This window comes from Chlamydomonas reinhardtii, chromosome 12, assembly GCF_000002595.2.
Source record: "Chlamydomonas reinhardtii strain CC-503 cw92 mt+ chromosome 12, whole genome shotgun sequence".
Taxonomy (NCBI): Eukaryota; Viridiplantae; Chlorophyta; class Chlorophyceae; order Chlamydomonadales; family Chlamydomonadaceae; genus Chlamydomonas; species Chlamydomonas reinhardtii.
In genome coordinates, this window is record NC_057015.1 from 3,105,885 (window position 1) to 3,118,921 (window position 13,037).

At 65.2% G+C, this 13,037-nt stretch overlaps 3 protein-coding genes across 3 annotated transcripts; 2 read left to right on the plus strand and 1 right to left on the minus strand.

Annotated features, from left to right (window-relative positions):
- The first annotated feature begins 641 nt into the window (after nt 1-641).
- Nucleotides 642-5,113, plus strand: CHLRE_12g500000v5 (uncharacterized protein). Its single transcript, XM_043068070.1, has 5 exons — nt 642-953; nt 1,199-1,385; nt 1,598-2,227; nt 2,512-2,804; nt 3,075-5,113. The coding sequence occupies exons 1-5, from the start codon at nt 918-920 to the stop codon at nt 4,704-4,706; spliced, it is 2,778 nt and encodes a 925-aa protein (XP_042918296.1). The 5' UTR covers nt 642-917; the 3' UTR covers nt 4,707-5,113.
- Nucleotides 5,114-5,115: 2 nt separating this feature from the next.
- On the minus strand, nt 5,116-9,271 carry CHLRE_12g499950v5 (uncharacterized protein). The gene is made up of 9 exons (XM_043068069.1): nt 9,062-9,271; nt 8,707-8,844; nt 8,158-8,371; nt 7,779-7,900; nt 7,480-7,554; nt 6,716-7,319; nt 6,402-6,503; nt 5,986-6,048; nt 5,116-5,824 (listed from the first exon to the last, which is right to left on the minus strand). The coding sequence occupies exons 1-9, from the start codon at nt 9,190-9,192 to the stop codon at nt 5,777-5,779; spliced, it is 1,497 nt and encodes a 498-aa protein (XP_042918297.1). The 5' UTR covers nt 9,193-9,271; the 3' UTR covers nt 5,116-5,776.
- A 120-nt stretch (nt 9,272-9,391) lies between these two features.
- CHLRE_12g499900v5 (uncharacterized protein) lies at nt 9,392-12,391 on the plus strand. Its single transcript, XM_043068067.1, has 6 exons — nt 9,392-9,656; nt 10,017-10,103; nt 10,464-10,511; nt 10,861-10,953; nt 11,363-11,494; nt 11,669-12,391. The coding sequence occupies exons 1-6, from the start codon at nt 9,525-9,527 to the stop codon at nt 11,741-11,743; spliced, it is 567 nt and encodes a 188-aa protein (XP_042918298.1). The 5' UTR covers nt 9,392-9,524; the 3' UTR covers nt 11,744-12,391.
- Nucleotides 12,392-13,037: the final 646 nt, after the last annotated feature.

A 13,037-nucleotide genomic window follows, 5' to 3' on the forward strand; every position in this document is an offset into this window, starting at 1 on the left:
GGGAGGGAGGGAGGGAGGGAGGGGAGGGGAGGGTAGGGTAGGGTAGGGTAGGGGAGGGGAGGGTAGGGTAGGGGAGGGGAGGGGAGGGGAGGGTTGTAGATACCAGGGAGGGGAGGGGAGGGGAGGGTTGTAGATACGCGCGCTACCCGTGCACATTTGCAGTACTCGGCGGCTGAGAGCAGAGGAATGAGCGGCGTCTGGAGGGGTGCGACTGACTAGAGGGAAGACCTGGACGAGTGAGGCAGGCAGCAGCAAAGGTAGATGCAGGAGCAGGCACGAGTGGAGTGGGTCAATCCGACCAGTCGACAGCAGGGGTAGATGCGTGGCATGTTACGGTCTCGGGCGTCAGGGGCACATATTCGAGCGCGTTAGCGGCTAGACATCGTGAACGTTTGAGGCATGATGTGACCGTTACAGTTCCCGCCTCCTATTTGGTAGGCATTGCTGTGCGCGTGGGCTTGGTCGGGTTGCTTTCCCCGCGCTGGCACGCCACGCTCCAACTCACAGGTCCCTACGCAATTCTTGTACTACATGCGCACATAACTATGCTTGGGACGTCCCGGTGATATTCAGGACGTGTAAGAACGTTGAGGCAAATTTGACGACCTCTCGCCGCGCTCCGACTTTGTGGTACAATTGATGAATGTTTCTTCTTCGCGCGCTACCCGTGCATTTTTGCAGTACTCATTGAAGCCACATAATACGTAGGCCATCACTGGAACAAGCGAAGCCGTGTTGTTCTTCCAAAGCTCAGACTGAGTGCTACCGATAGCGCTTGCGTCTACCTTGACTAGGCCAACGGCGTGTTGCTGCAACGCCTTCAGTTTGTATCTCAAGGAGCGTATGCGAGTAGCAATGCAGAGACACCGGCTGGACATATGTTAGGGCCTTGAAGGCCGGCCGAAGCAGCGAGTAGTATGGAGGAGCCCAGCTATGACGCATTTGTGGCCAGGGTAAGAGACGGGTAAAAACTTAAATTTGCGGGTCTTCCCAGGCGACGAGTCTGCATGCGAGCCAGCACCCCACTTTGCACGCTGAAGTGAACGGCACCACTTTCTGACCAAATCGTCCATGTAACATACAGCAACATACCTCTCAGTCCGGCTTCTGGGCTCTGCGCCTCATTCAGCTGTCATGGTGTTGTAAGCCCCTCCGCGGCTGTCCCCCCCCCCCTCCCTGCCACTCGGTGGCCCCGCAGCTCAACCAGGCCAAGGCCATTGCTGACGAGAAGGCCCAGACCACCAGCTATGACGACGTTTTCTCCGGCGCCGTGTTTTCCATTGCGGTGAAGAAGAATGCACTGCTCCTGAGCAAACAGCACGACCGGGTCAGCGAGGCGCGTCTGGTGGGGTCGACCTGGCAGGACGCCTGCTTCAACGCGAAGGGTGAGGAACAAACCCGGGTGGGAGGAGGACAGGCATCTAGCAAGGAACAAGGTGTGGTGCGTGAGGAAGGGAAGGTGGCGAGGGGTTCGGGTGAGGGGGCTGAGCGCTGCGCAAGGCTGGACTGATGGGCGCTTGATGCGATGCGGCATGCTCCTCCGCTCCTCCCCATTGCGCTCCGGAACGCGCCCACCCGCAAACGTTGCTCCCACCAGGTTCCGGCCTGGACATCCTGGACTGGGAGAGCCCCCGCCTGGCGCCGCCCTCCGATTCCCCCGCCTCCACATCCCGGGCCGCGTCCCACGGCAGCGCCGCCCCCACGGCAACTGCCGGCGGCGGCGGCGGCGGCCGCGGCTCGTACCAGCAGCAGCGCAGTGTCGCACAGACCCAGCTTGACTCGCCCAGCCGCCGGGCCTCCGCCAATGCTTACAGCGCAGCCTCCGGCGCCGGCCGCAACGCGTCAGGGCGCATCTCGGCGGTCCTGGGGGCGTCTTCGTCCATAGGAGGGCGAGGCGGGGCCGGCGGCGGCGGCGGTGGTGGCGGCTCCGGCAGTAGCAGCCGCGCCAGCGGTATGGGCCTGGAGGCGGCAGCGGCAGCTGCTACTGCCGCCACCGCTGCTACAGCCGGCGGCATGAGTGATGATGATGACGACGAGCTGCTGCCAACGCGCTGCGGCGATAGCGTGACGTGGCAGCAGGGGCCGCGGGCGGGCGGAGTGGGGGCCATGGGTGGCGGGGGGCAGCTGCGGTCGGCGGCGCCGTCGCGACTTGTCGTGGAGCTGCCGGCGGGGGACGAGCCGGCGGCAGCGCCGGATGTGGGCAGTCCGGGGATGGCATCACGAGCAGGTGTGTGTGCGTGCGTGTGTATGTGTTTGTTGGATATACGTGTCTGTGGGTGTGTGGAGTGGAGTGGGTGTGTGGAGAGGGTGTGTGGAGTGGAGTGCGCACCAACAAGAGCAGCTATGGGGAAAAATCGCCAACCATGGTTGCAACAGAAACGCTGTCCCTGCACCACGCTCTTATGGTACCCAAATTCACTTTTCCGCATCCCGCATCCTGCACCTCGCTCATGCTTACCTCCTGCTAATCACCCGCCACTGTCACGGCCGCACACGCACGTGCGTGTTCAGACGAGGCCATCCGCGCCTTCGCCCGCACCGCCTACGAGCCCGGGGAGGTGCGCCACAGCCTATTCCTACACCCGGGGGGCGCCGACCCGCAACCGCGCCACTCACACGACCCCGACCGCGCCGGCCCCGGACCGGGCGACGGCGCGGTCGCGGGGTCGGGCGGCCTGGCGGGGTTGGCTCCGGTGCCGCGCGCCGTGCCGCGGCATGTGGCGGCGGCGGCGGTGGCGCTGTCGCCCACGGGGAGGCAGCGGCCGGCGTCGCCGGGGCTTGGCATGGGCTTTGGCGCGAGCGAGGTGGGTTCGGGGCAGGTGCCGTGTAGTTGGGAGGTTGGGGGATAGGTGGACTGCGGCACGCCGGCGTGGCGGGAGGGCGGCTTGGGCGCGGGGGCGCGTGGGCGCCTGGAGCGGCAGAGCCATGGGGACTGTCGCAAACACGCTGAGGGGCGAGTGTGGAGGTCCTGTGCTCAACTCCCTCCGCGGGCTGGATTCCCCGCTGCAACCTTGGGTTCGCCGCACCTGCTTGCCGCACCGGTACACAACGCCGCATGCACGTGAACAACGCAGGCGTCGGCGGCTGCGCTGCGGTCGTCGTGGCAGGGCCCACTCCCGGCGGCGGCGGCATCGCCTGGTGGCAGCGGCGGCGGCGGCGGCGGTGCGTACCCACTGCCCCCCTCCATCGGCGACGATGGCCCCGGGCCGCGGCGCCCCGCCTCACGCGGCCGCCTGCTCACACGCAGCACCAGCGGCCTCGGCTTCGTTGCTGCAGCCGGCTCGCCCAGCGCTGCGATAGCCGGCGCCACCGGCGGCGGCGGCGGTGGTGGCGGCTGGCCCGGCTCACCGGTGTCGCTGCAACCACATGGCGAGGGCGGCGGGCGGCCGCTGATGACGCCGCCGCCTGCCTTCTCGCCCGGGGGTGCTCGCAGGAGCCTGCCGCCCACACACCTTACGGTCAAGGTGGGCTGCGGCGTGGGCGGCGCAGGGAACGAGGCGCGGAGCCCGGACGCACACGCGCCGCCGCCATGCATTTTCTCGCCATCCAGCCCTAGCGGCGCCGCGGGCGCTGCCGCAGTTGGCGGCGGCGGCGGTGCAAGCTGGGGCAACAGCAGCTACACCGCGCCGCACCCGCCCTCGCTGCTGCAGCCACCCCACGGCTCTCCGCACCCGCATCACCGCGCCCCGGGCGCCCGCGCTCTCGCGGCGGTGCCGCATCCACACCCGCACCCTCACCCACAGCAGCAGCAGCACCTGCCAGGTGCCGCGGCCGGTGAGATGATGCCGATGCACCGCGTCAGCGGCGCCGGCGCCGCCTCGCTGCCCTCGCCAGGCGCCGCCACATCACTGCCCTCGCCTGGCGCACGCAACGCGCGCGGCGGCTCGCTAAACGGGCCCGCAGTTGGTGGCGGCGGCGGCGGCATGCGTGTGAGCGCCAGCGGTGAGGGCAGCATCGGCGGCGGCTTGATTCGTGGCTATGCCCAAGGCAGCGGCGGCGGCGCGCTTGATTACAGAATGCTGGACTCGGTCCCCCGCATCGGGCTTGACGGGCCGCGCGTCCGTGGCGCCAGCAAGGACGTGGCAGCGGCCGCCGCGGCGGCGAGTGCGACGGCCGCAGCGCGCGCCTCTGCCGCGGGCATGGGCGGCGCGACGGCGGCGGCGGACTCGCACGCGGACATCCGGCGCACGCTGCTGGCGGCGCCGCCCGGCCTGGCGGCGCAGCGGGCGGGCTTCGGCGGCTCGCGTCCGGGGACGCCCTCGCTTACGCCGCCGTCAGGGGCTGCGGAGGCCGGGGCGACGAACGCCTCACCGGGGCGTTTCGAGCGCGCGAAGCGCGCGAGCGCCAACGGCGGTGTTGGCAGCATGATTGTGACGCGTGAGCAGGTGGACAAGTACTTGACTGGGGCGACGCCACCCAGCGGCGTGTTTGCAAGTATCAGTGGCGGCGGGGGTGGCGGCGGCGGCGGCGGCGGCGCGGGTGCCGTGTCGTCGCCGGTTGGCGGCAGTGGCGTGAAGGCGTTGGTGCTGGGCATGCGGGGCTGTCTGACGGAGGACCCCGCCAGCGTGGCGAGTCCCAAGCCGAGGCTGTCAGCGGCGGGGGCCGTGGGAGGCGGTGGCATGGGAGGAGCAGGCGGAGGAGGAGGCGCAGGTGCAGGTGCGCAGGACTCGCCGCGGCGGGCGAGGCCGGAGGCGGGCGGCTGGTAAAGTCGAGAGCGGTGAAGATGTGGATGTGAATTTCTGAGATATGAATGAACCGAGACCAAGCGAGGGTTCTCACGTGTGCGCGAGCTATGTGCATATTGGGGCATGATGACGCTGTGGGTGGTCGAGGCACCTGTACATAGCTTCCTGATGATACCGTAACGACATTGTTGTGAGAGTTGCTGCACCATTTGCCGGAGTGCCGACCATAGAATCTTGTGGCCATGCGGCCGTCCATGGCGCAACGGTGGTGTGTGAAGACGTTGAATCCGTTCAGGAAGTATTGCTGTGGTGTTGGCCGGTTGGGGGGCAAGTTTGACGCACGTGACAGCTGGCACCTGGCGGACCCGACTGGCGGCGCTGCAAGATGCGCTGCCTGGGGCCTGCAAGTTGGCATCGCCTAATACGGACCCGGGACCCCCGTTACTCATACAGTCTGCACGTTTCATCACGTTCTAAGTCATCCGTACGGTGACCTTTGCTGGGTCAGGCGCTGTGTCCGCTGGCACCAGCCGTAATAAGCTACATACGGTACATCAGACAGGCCAGCGCTTGTCAGAGTGCGGGAGGAACGTAATGAACGCCGCACTGCGCCCACCTCACAATCATACCAAAACTGTGTGGGTACCGTACAGCGACACACGCAATCATCGCGCCTGCATCGCATACACAATCCTGCCACAGTCTTTCTTCCCTCGCGCTCTCTTAACACATTGTCCCACGAGGCCACCACACCACCACAAGAGCACGCCATAACTGAGTGGCTGTGTCTGCGGGCATTTGCTGCGCGCGTCACAAGCTACATACTCACATCAGCCGGACCAGAGCTTGTCGGAGTGCGGAGAAACGCAATCAACACGACAACACCGAACAGCGCCCAGCTCACAAACATCAAATAAGTATCACACTCAGTGGTTACCGTACAGCGACACACGCAACCGTTGTCCCTGCATCGCATACACAGTGTTTCTTCCCTTGTGCTTTCCAAACACATTGTCCCACGAGGCCCTCCAGCACCACACGAGCATGTCGCATTCGAGTGGCCGTTGTCACGCTCCCTCCAGCACCCTTCATCACGCCGCGCGCCCTGGGCTGTGTGCGGCCACGTGCAGCTCCATGGCCTGCACGGCACAGCAGTCGGCGCACACGGGTCAGGCACTTTACCTGCTGACCTTCACATGCCTTGCCCCTCGCTTCAGCTCTCCTGTAATCTAGTAAGGAAAAGCTATATTCCCTCCACAGCCCCCTCACTACACACGGCACGCGCACGCTCCCCGCCCACCTCCAGGTGTTGTCTCAGGTGTCGCAACACCCCCGCGCCCACCGTGTTGGTCCAGCGGGTGGCCTGCGGGAGGGCGCGGCCGGAGGAGGTGTGACGGGCAGGAGGGCGTGTGCGCGAGGAAGCAAGGGAGAGCAGCTCGCCAGCTGGTAATCAGGGCGGCTGTGGCGTGACAGGCAGGAGGGTGTGGCAGGCAGGGGCCGTGCGCGCGAAATGGGAAGAACATGGGACCAACATTACAAGGCGGCTCAGGGGCCCAGGGCCAGCGCAGACCTAGACGTGGCACCGGCGTGTGCGCTACACAGTCTTCTTCAGCCTGGTGCCAGCCTCGGAACTAGGCACGGTATCAACGTTTGCGCATTCCGCAGCCGCTCCTCGGCCACTTCCTTCTCCCCCTCCTTCCCTGTGCGCAGCCCCACCTGTATGTTGTTGTGTGCAGTGCCCATGCGCGCCCCGGCGAAGCTCACGTCCACTCGCCGCCACGGCATCTGCTGCAGCCGCCCCAGCGCGAACGACACCACCTGCGGCACACCCCGCAACACATCATACCAGACCAGACCATTCTACACAGCGCATGGAAGACTTGGCGTCAGACCACAGCGGTGAGAGTAGCATGGCTAGCATCCTGTACCTCAGCTTTAGACCGACCAATGCATGAAGGACCAAAGCAGTGAGGCAATTGAGAGCTGGCAGCTTTGATACGGCTGTAGCGCTGCGTCAACTTCACGCACACCTGTGATGGAGACTCTGGCGCCGCCGTCAGTGAGTCCTCCAACTCGACATCGTCCGCGTCCGCGACCTCCTGGGCCTCGCCCGCGCTGGTCGCCGCCGCCGCACCCCCGGCTGCCGCCCCGGGTCCCGCTTCAGCTGCTGCGGTCGCTGCGGTCAATGAGATGTCCTTTCCTGCCGGGGCCACACGGTCCGTGCCTGCATCAACTCTTGCAGCTGCTGCAGCGCCGTGCGCCTCGCCGCCTTGGTCTAGCCGCTCCTGTTCCATATCAGCTGGTTTCGATGCTGCCGCCACCCCGGGCGCCTGAGTTTGGTCCCTCCTGTTCCCCGCTTGCGCCTCTGTCCCGCTCGGCCCTCTCGTGGCGTCGGCTTCCGGCTTGCTGCCACCACCGCCGCCGTTCCCACCACCGCCGATCCCAGCGCCGCATGCAGCTGCTGCCCTAACAGCACCTCTATCGCTGCTGCCGCCACCGCAGCTGCTGCTGGCGCGGCTCCAGGCGGCCTCCGGCGGGTCGTCCCGCACCACGCCGCGCCCCCGCCGCACCAGCTGTGGATCCAGATCCGGCAGCTGCGGCGTGTCACGGAGTGTGGCATTCTGCCAGCTCACCCTGTGGGTGTCCACGGCCGCGTTCATGGCCGTGCCGTGTTTGTGTCCGTTTGGTTGTCAGCAGTACACAGTCGAGAGTTGCAGGTAGAGGGGCTCGGGACGCAGACTTGTCACACAAGCATAGTCGCACAGCTGGCACTTAGCCCCAGCCCAGCACGCACCAGTGGTCTCGGCCCACGTTGCCGTAGCAGGCGCGTGTGCGGAACGCCCGGAGCGCCGAGAAGAAGTAGCAGCCCCTGCGGCCGTGCGCGTGCGGCTTGGTGCGTGTTGGAACATTAATCAGAGCGGGGACCTGGACGGCAGATGCCTCAACGGCTCCGTAGTTCAGCCGCTGTCGCAGTGCAGTGTCGTTATGTGTGCCCATCGACAACCTCCGCACCCCGTCCATCGCCTTCGCCAAACTAGTCATGCCTGAAACCCCTACCACAACCCGCTACTGCCGTATCCAGTGCCCACCCACTTGTCCGGCTCGTCCAGTGTCATGCGGATGAGGAGCGGCAGCTCTCCAGGCCCGCCGTCCAGCGCCAGGAAGTGACGGCCCGTGCCGCTGAACAGCCGAGCCGCCACACCGTGCCCAATGGCCTGTCAGACCGGGTGTGTCAGATGATGGCCACGGGTGGGGAGTGACATTCATAATAATCAAGAAGTGAGGGAGGGGGGACGGGCGGAGAGGGTGCGGTCGGCAAGAGCTGGCAGGTTGCGGAGAGACACACGTCACACACCACAAGCCGGTGGAAGTGTGGTCAGCATCGCAACGAGCTGCAATTTGAGCATGCGCGCTGCACGCGTGCTGTTTTGAGTTGGACTGCCTTGCTGAGGCCACGTACTCCCGCACCCACCTGCAGCCCCCGCTGCAGCGCTCCCCCCAGCACCGGCAGGTGGCCGGCCCACGCCACGAACGGCACCTGCGCGGGCCCCGCATCCACTGTCAGGCCAAGGTGCGGCGAGGCCAGCGTGACGAAGTGGCGGGGCGTGAGGCCGGCAATGGTGCCGTCGGCGGGCCGGTACAGCAGCCCGGCGGCGTAGCGGGCGATCATTCCGCCCATGGAGTGCCTGTGCGGCGCGGCGCGGCGCGGCGTGGTGATGGCGTGGTGTGGCAAGGCGCGAAGTGGCGTGACAAGGCATGGTTGGTGGTGGTGGTGGTGGTGGTGGTGGTGGTGGTGGTGGTGGTGGTGGTGGTGGTGGTGGTGGTGGTGGTGGTGGTGGTGGTGGTGGTGGTGGTGGTGGTGCTGGTGGTGGTGGTGCTGGTGGTGCTGGTGAGTGTGGTTGATAGGGGTGCAAAACCGACAGGAGGCAGGTGGAGGCGGTGGAGCAGAGATGGTCATGCGAGACGAAGCGTTAGGACCCGGCAAGGAGCCTACGGGCGTGAGCCCCAAAGCCCCGCGTACCCGATCATGCTGACGTGCGTGAGCCCGGGCGCTGTGGCCAGCAGTGCGCATATCTCCTCCGCCAGGCGCTGGCCACACACGTCCACACCGTGATGTGTGCGCCAACGGGCGTTGACCGCCGACTGAAGGAACACGTACCTGCGCGGCCATGTACAGCAGAAAACCAACGCCGGTTGTTAAAAGTGACCCGTGCAGCAAGCGGCTGCATCTACTGCCTTGTCAGTGTATGCCATTGTATGGGAAGCCACCGTGCGAAGACGGAAGGTGTTGTAAGGCCGGCGGCAGCAGTCGAGGCCAAGACGGACTCCCGTCTGGAACCCTCGCCACCGGCGAGACGTGCCAAGTGCCAACGCACCTCCCCGCGTCCGGCATGTTACGCAACTCCACTACGCATCGGTCCCATGCACTCTTGGTGTCCGCCAGACCGTGCACCAGCACCAGAAGGTGGTCGGGCGACCCCGACGATTCCGCGACTGTTGCATCCATACACAAGCGTAGCTTGCTCACGCCAGGATGATGGTGCCCAAGTTTTATTGATGCATGTGCTGTGCAGGTACACGTTATAGAGTATACAAGGCAATGGGCATGCAGTGATAATGCGGCAATGTGCTGAAGGGCCACGCCATTTCTCCTGGTCCAACTACACATGCAATACCTGAAACCAGCTACAAATTTTTACACGATAGTTTAAATATATATACACTTGGCACTTAGGCATCGTTCAGTTCGGACGAGACCTGGCACTCACCCCTCAAACGTGCTCCCGCTGGCTTCAGTGACTGTATACTTACTTGAAACGGTCCTTAGGCCTCGTTGCAATGGTTCTCGTGCTGTGCATCGGCGACCTGCACATACCGCACCGAGCCCCGGACCTGCCCGCGAAGTTCAAGGAGCTGCTCAAGCCGGGCAAGATCCACAGCACCATTTGCGTGGGGAACGTTTGCAGTAAAGTGAGCATGGAATCGTCAGAAGGCTGCGGGGCAGCTTGTGTGCAGCGCGGGAAGGTCGTCTGACAACCTTCGTGTCTGGGCGGGGCAGGTCGGCAGTCATCGTGTCTTCCCAGTCAGGACTGGGGCCCCGGCCCGCTTCTGCGGGTGCCGGGGTGTGTGAGTGCGGCATGCGGGTCGCCTGCTGCAGTGTAGGCGGCGAGCACACATCCTGCCACGTGCCCTGTTGTCGTGTGTCCAGCCCATGCCCCACGGCGCTTGACCCCCGGCGCATGCCTTTGCGGTGCGGCGCTCATTCCCGGCATGAGGCGCCCACCCGCATACACACACATTTTTTCTCCCTCGCCCCACCCCCGCCCCCAGGTGTTCCTGGACTACCTGCGCACCATCAGCGGCGAGCTGCACGTGGTGTCGGGCGACTTCGACGAATTCGCGGCGCCCGAGCAGCTGGTGCGCGGAGGTGGTGGCAGTGGCAGAGTTTACCATGCGGTGGCAGCGGTGGCGGTGTGCCGGTGGTTCTGGCGGTAGTGGTGTCGGTGGCGTTGACGGTACGGTAGTGCTGGCGTCTCCTGCCAGCACTTGGTATTCGTCCGGGGTGTGGCCAGGCAGGGAGTGGCTGCGGGTTGCCAAGGTGCTGGTGACGAGGTGTCCTGTTGAGCGAGGAAGACTGCTGCCGGCTGCTTGACTGCTTGTCGGGCTGCCTGGCTGCCTGGCTGGTCAGCTGTGCGCGCTTGCCCTTGACGCCCCCGGGTAATGACATGGGGTGGTAACCAGCAACCGGCCCGGCGTGTGTGCTGTATGTTCGCTCAGGTGTTGGACATCGCGGGGTTCCGGGTGGGGGTATGCCACGGACACCAGGTGAGGCCTAGCCGCGCCTTGACGCACACGACATGCACCGCTCCGCACCTTGCTGCACGGCACCACACTGCACCGCTCCACACCTTGTCGCACTGCACCACACTGCAATGCACTGCGCCACACTGCGTGCCGGTGTCGGCGGAGTGCCGGTGTCGGCGGAGTGCTGGTGTCGGCGGAGTGCCGGCCTGCGGGGCCAAAAGGCGGGCCGGCCGGCAGCACGGCGGCGCGCTATGCCTGCAGGCCCTGTGGGCCACGGCGCGCGCCCTCGTATGCACACGCACACCAAAGCTCACACAAGGTACACCGGGCACTCAACGCGGCGCCCAATACTCGACTGCCTGTGTCGCAGATTGTGCCGTGGGGTGACGCGGATGCCATCTCGCTGCTACAGCGGCAGATGGGGGCGGACATCCTGGTCACAGGCAACACACACAAGTTCGAGGTGGGTGGGCCGCAGCGCGGATGGGCGGATGGGCGGGTGGGCGCGACAGATGGGAACAGCCACGGTGACAACTGGTTGCGGGCGTGGATCTGGCATGGCGCCTCAGGCAGTGGGCCTGCAGGGGGGTTACATTCATGATTAATTAAAGAAGTGAAGTCGTGGCCTGCAGGGGGGGGCAGCGCGCAACGCGCCGCAACACAGCCGTCACGCTGGTAACCTGCCGCACAGCTCCTGCCGGAACACACGCTCTCTCCCCAGCAGCATCTGCACATGGGCTCGTGCCAAGCAACCTGTTCACCACGTAGACACACATGCGTTCCCTCCTTCGCACACGTTGCACGCACTGCCCTGCATGTTTCTTTCCCTTGTGCATGCTCCTTAACTTCTGCACCCTGACGCGCCGGCACAGGCTCGCAAGGCCGGCTCCTGCCTGGCTCTCAACCCCGGCTCCGCCACCGGCGCCTTCAGCGTGTCCGCAGCCGGCACCAGTCAGCCCGCGCCTACACCCAGCTTCGTGCTGATGGACCTTGACGGCCAGAAGGTGTGTGAGGGGCGGCGGCACCTGAGCGGGGAGGGCGGGCGGCTTTAATTCGCTACATGTGACATCGGAGGGGATTTGCTGTGCGCATGTGTCGGGAGATTTGCTGCCTGGGCGCGCTTTCCCACTTCGCACTGATGTCTCGCCTGCTGCCTGCCGCTGCCGTTGCTGCCGCAGGTGACTGTGTATGTGTACCAGCTGGTGGATGGCGAGGTGCGCGTGGAGAAGATCGATTACAACAAGGCCGCGTGAGCCACATCATGTGTGGGGCAGCGGCGGCGTAGGGGTGTGAAGCTGCTCCTATTGAATGTGTGTTCGCATTCCACACTAAGGGCGGTGGCAAAGATCTTGCTGACAGGTGGGCGCGCGGTCTGTGCCGTACGCTCACCCGGTTGTGAAGTGTGATGTTGGGTCGGCGGCAGTTGAGATTGAGGGGCCCGTATGAAGGTGTGGGTGCATGGACAGGGCGCGGAGTGGACGGACACGAAAGCACAGGCTAGGGTGCGCCAGTGCTTGGCCGGCGAGGCGAGACAGGCGTGGCTGCATTGGTCGGAACGAGTGCGGTCTGAGGCGGGCGTGGTCGGTGAGGGCAACAGCGACCTAGGTATGGTAGGGTGTGTCGGCTCAGAGCACTTGGGTAGGTATAAGCTTGCAGCGACAAGGCTCGGGGGGAATACTGGGCCGTACGAGGGGCCCAACAAATACACGCATTATTGCTCCGAGGGTTGGGGTATCTCCATGTTTTCGTGGTAATAGGTGTAGATATTCTTTGAGACACGGATTGAGTGTTGGGGAGGGCGGCGCGCACTTGCTCGGCAACGGGCAGCGCTGCATGCAGGCGGTCGTACCATGGGGGGGCCCACGTGCTCACCAAGTCCAAGTGTGCAACCACTGCGGGACGGTGTGGTCTAGTCCACTTTGCGGGCGGGCGGCTGGCTGGGTGATGGCTGGGTGGCAGGGTGACGGCTCAGTGGGGCTCGCTCAGTCGTGGGCTCAGTGGGGCTCAGTGGGTGATGGCTGGGTGACGGCTCAGTCGTGGGCTCAGTGGGACTCACTCACTCGCGGTGTGACGCGTCTGTGTGGTGCTATCGCCTGGCCGGGCGCCCGGAGCGTGAGGAATGCGCATCAGCAAACTTCCAGCCAGCCAGCAACTCGTCGGTTCTGAAAATCCAGCGTTCGACCAGCCGCGCACTCCTACCCAGCCGTTGCAAATTGTTTGCCATTTGCTGGGGATTGGGAATCAGCTGCACCCTACGGGTCTTAACCAACCTGCCTTACAACTGTCCCATCGCACACTCACTCACTCACTCTACCCTCCCGACGGTGCAGGGACGGGACGTCAACTCCGCAACCAACATCCGGCACGCGCTGGTGGAGATGCTGCTGGGGCACAAGCGACCTGCATCGCTGCAGACTGGTGGCGGCGGCGGTGGCGCTGGCGGCAGCGGGGGCGCGTGCACACATCTGGCAGGGCATGCGTAGCGACATGACAAGTAGTGCGGCTCGCTGTCGACAAGTGTGCTGCGTCTGCCTGCGGTTGGCTCTG

Excerpts from the sequence above, each read along its gene's own strand:
- CHLRE_12g499900v5 (XM_043068067.1), top strand. The coding sequence starts at position 9,525 with ATGGTTCTCGTGCTGTGCATCGGCGACCTGCACATACCGCACCGAGCC. Across the intron at positions 10,104-10,463 it reads TCGCGGCGCCCGAGCAGCTG|GTGTTGGACATCGCGGGGTT; the intron begins GTGCGCGGAGGT and ends ATGTTCGCTCAG. Across the intron at positions 11,495-11,668 it reads TGGACCTTGACGGCCAGAAG|GTGACTGTGTATGTGTACCA; the intron begins GTGTGTGAGGGG and ends TTGCTGCCGCAG.
- CHLRE_12g500000v5 (XM_043068070.1), top strand. The coding sequence starts at position 918 with ATGGAGGAGCCCAGCTATGACGCATTTGTGGCCAGG. Across the intron at positions 954-1,198 it reads ATGACGCATTTGTGGCCAGG|CTCAACCAGGCCAAGGCCAT; the intron begins GTAAGAGACGGG and ends GTGGCCCCGCAG. Across the intron at positions 2,805-3,074 it reads TGGGCTTTGGCGCGAGCGAG|GCGTCGGCGGCTGCGCTGCG; the intron begins GTGGGTTCGGGG and ends TGAACAACGCAG.
- CHLRE_12g499950v5 (XM_043068069.1), bottom strand. The coding sequence starts at position 9,192 with ATGGATGCAACAGTCGCGGAATCGTCGGGGTCGCCCGACCACCTTCTG. Across the intron at positions 7,320-7,479 it reads AACGTGGGCCGAGACCACTG|GGTGAGCTGGCAGAATGCCA; the intron begins GTGCGTGCTGGG and ends GGACACCCACAG. Across the intron at positions 6,049-6,401 it reads CTGCACACAACAACATACAG|GCCACCCGCTGGACCAACAC; the intron begins GTGGGGCTGCGC and ends GCCCTCCCGCAG.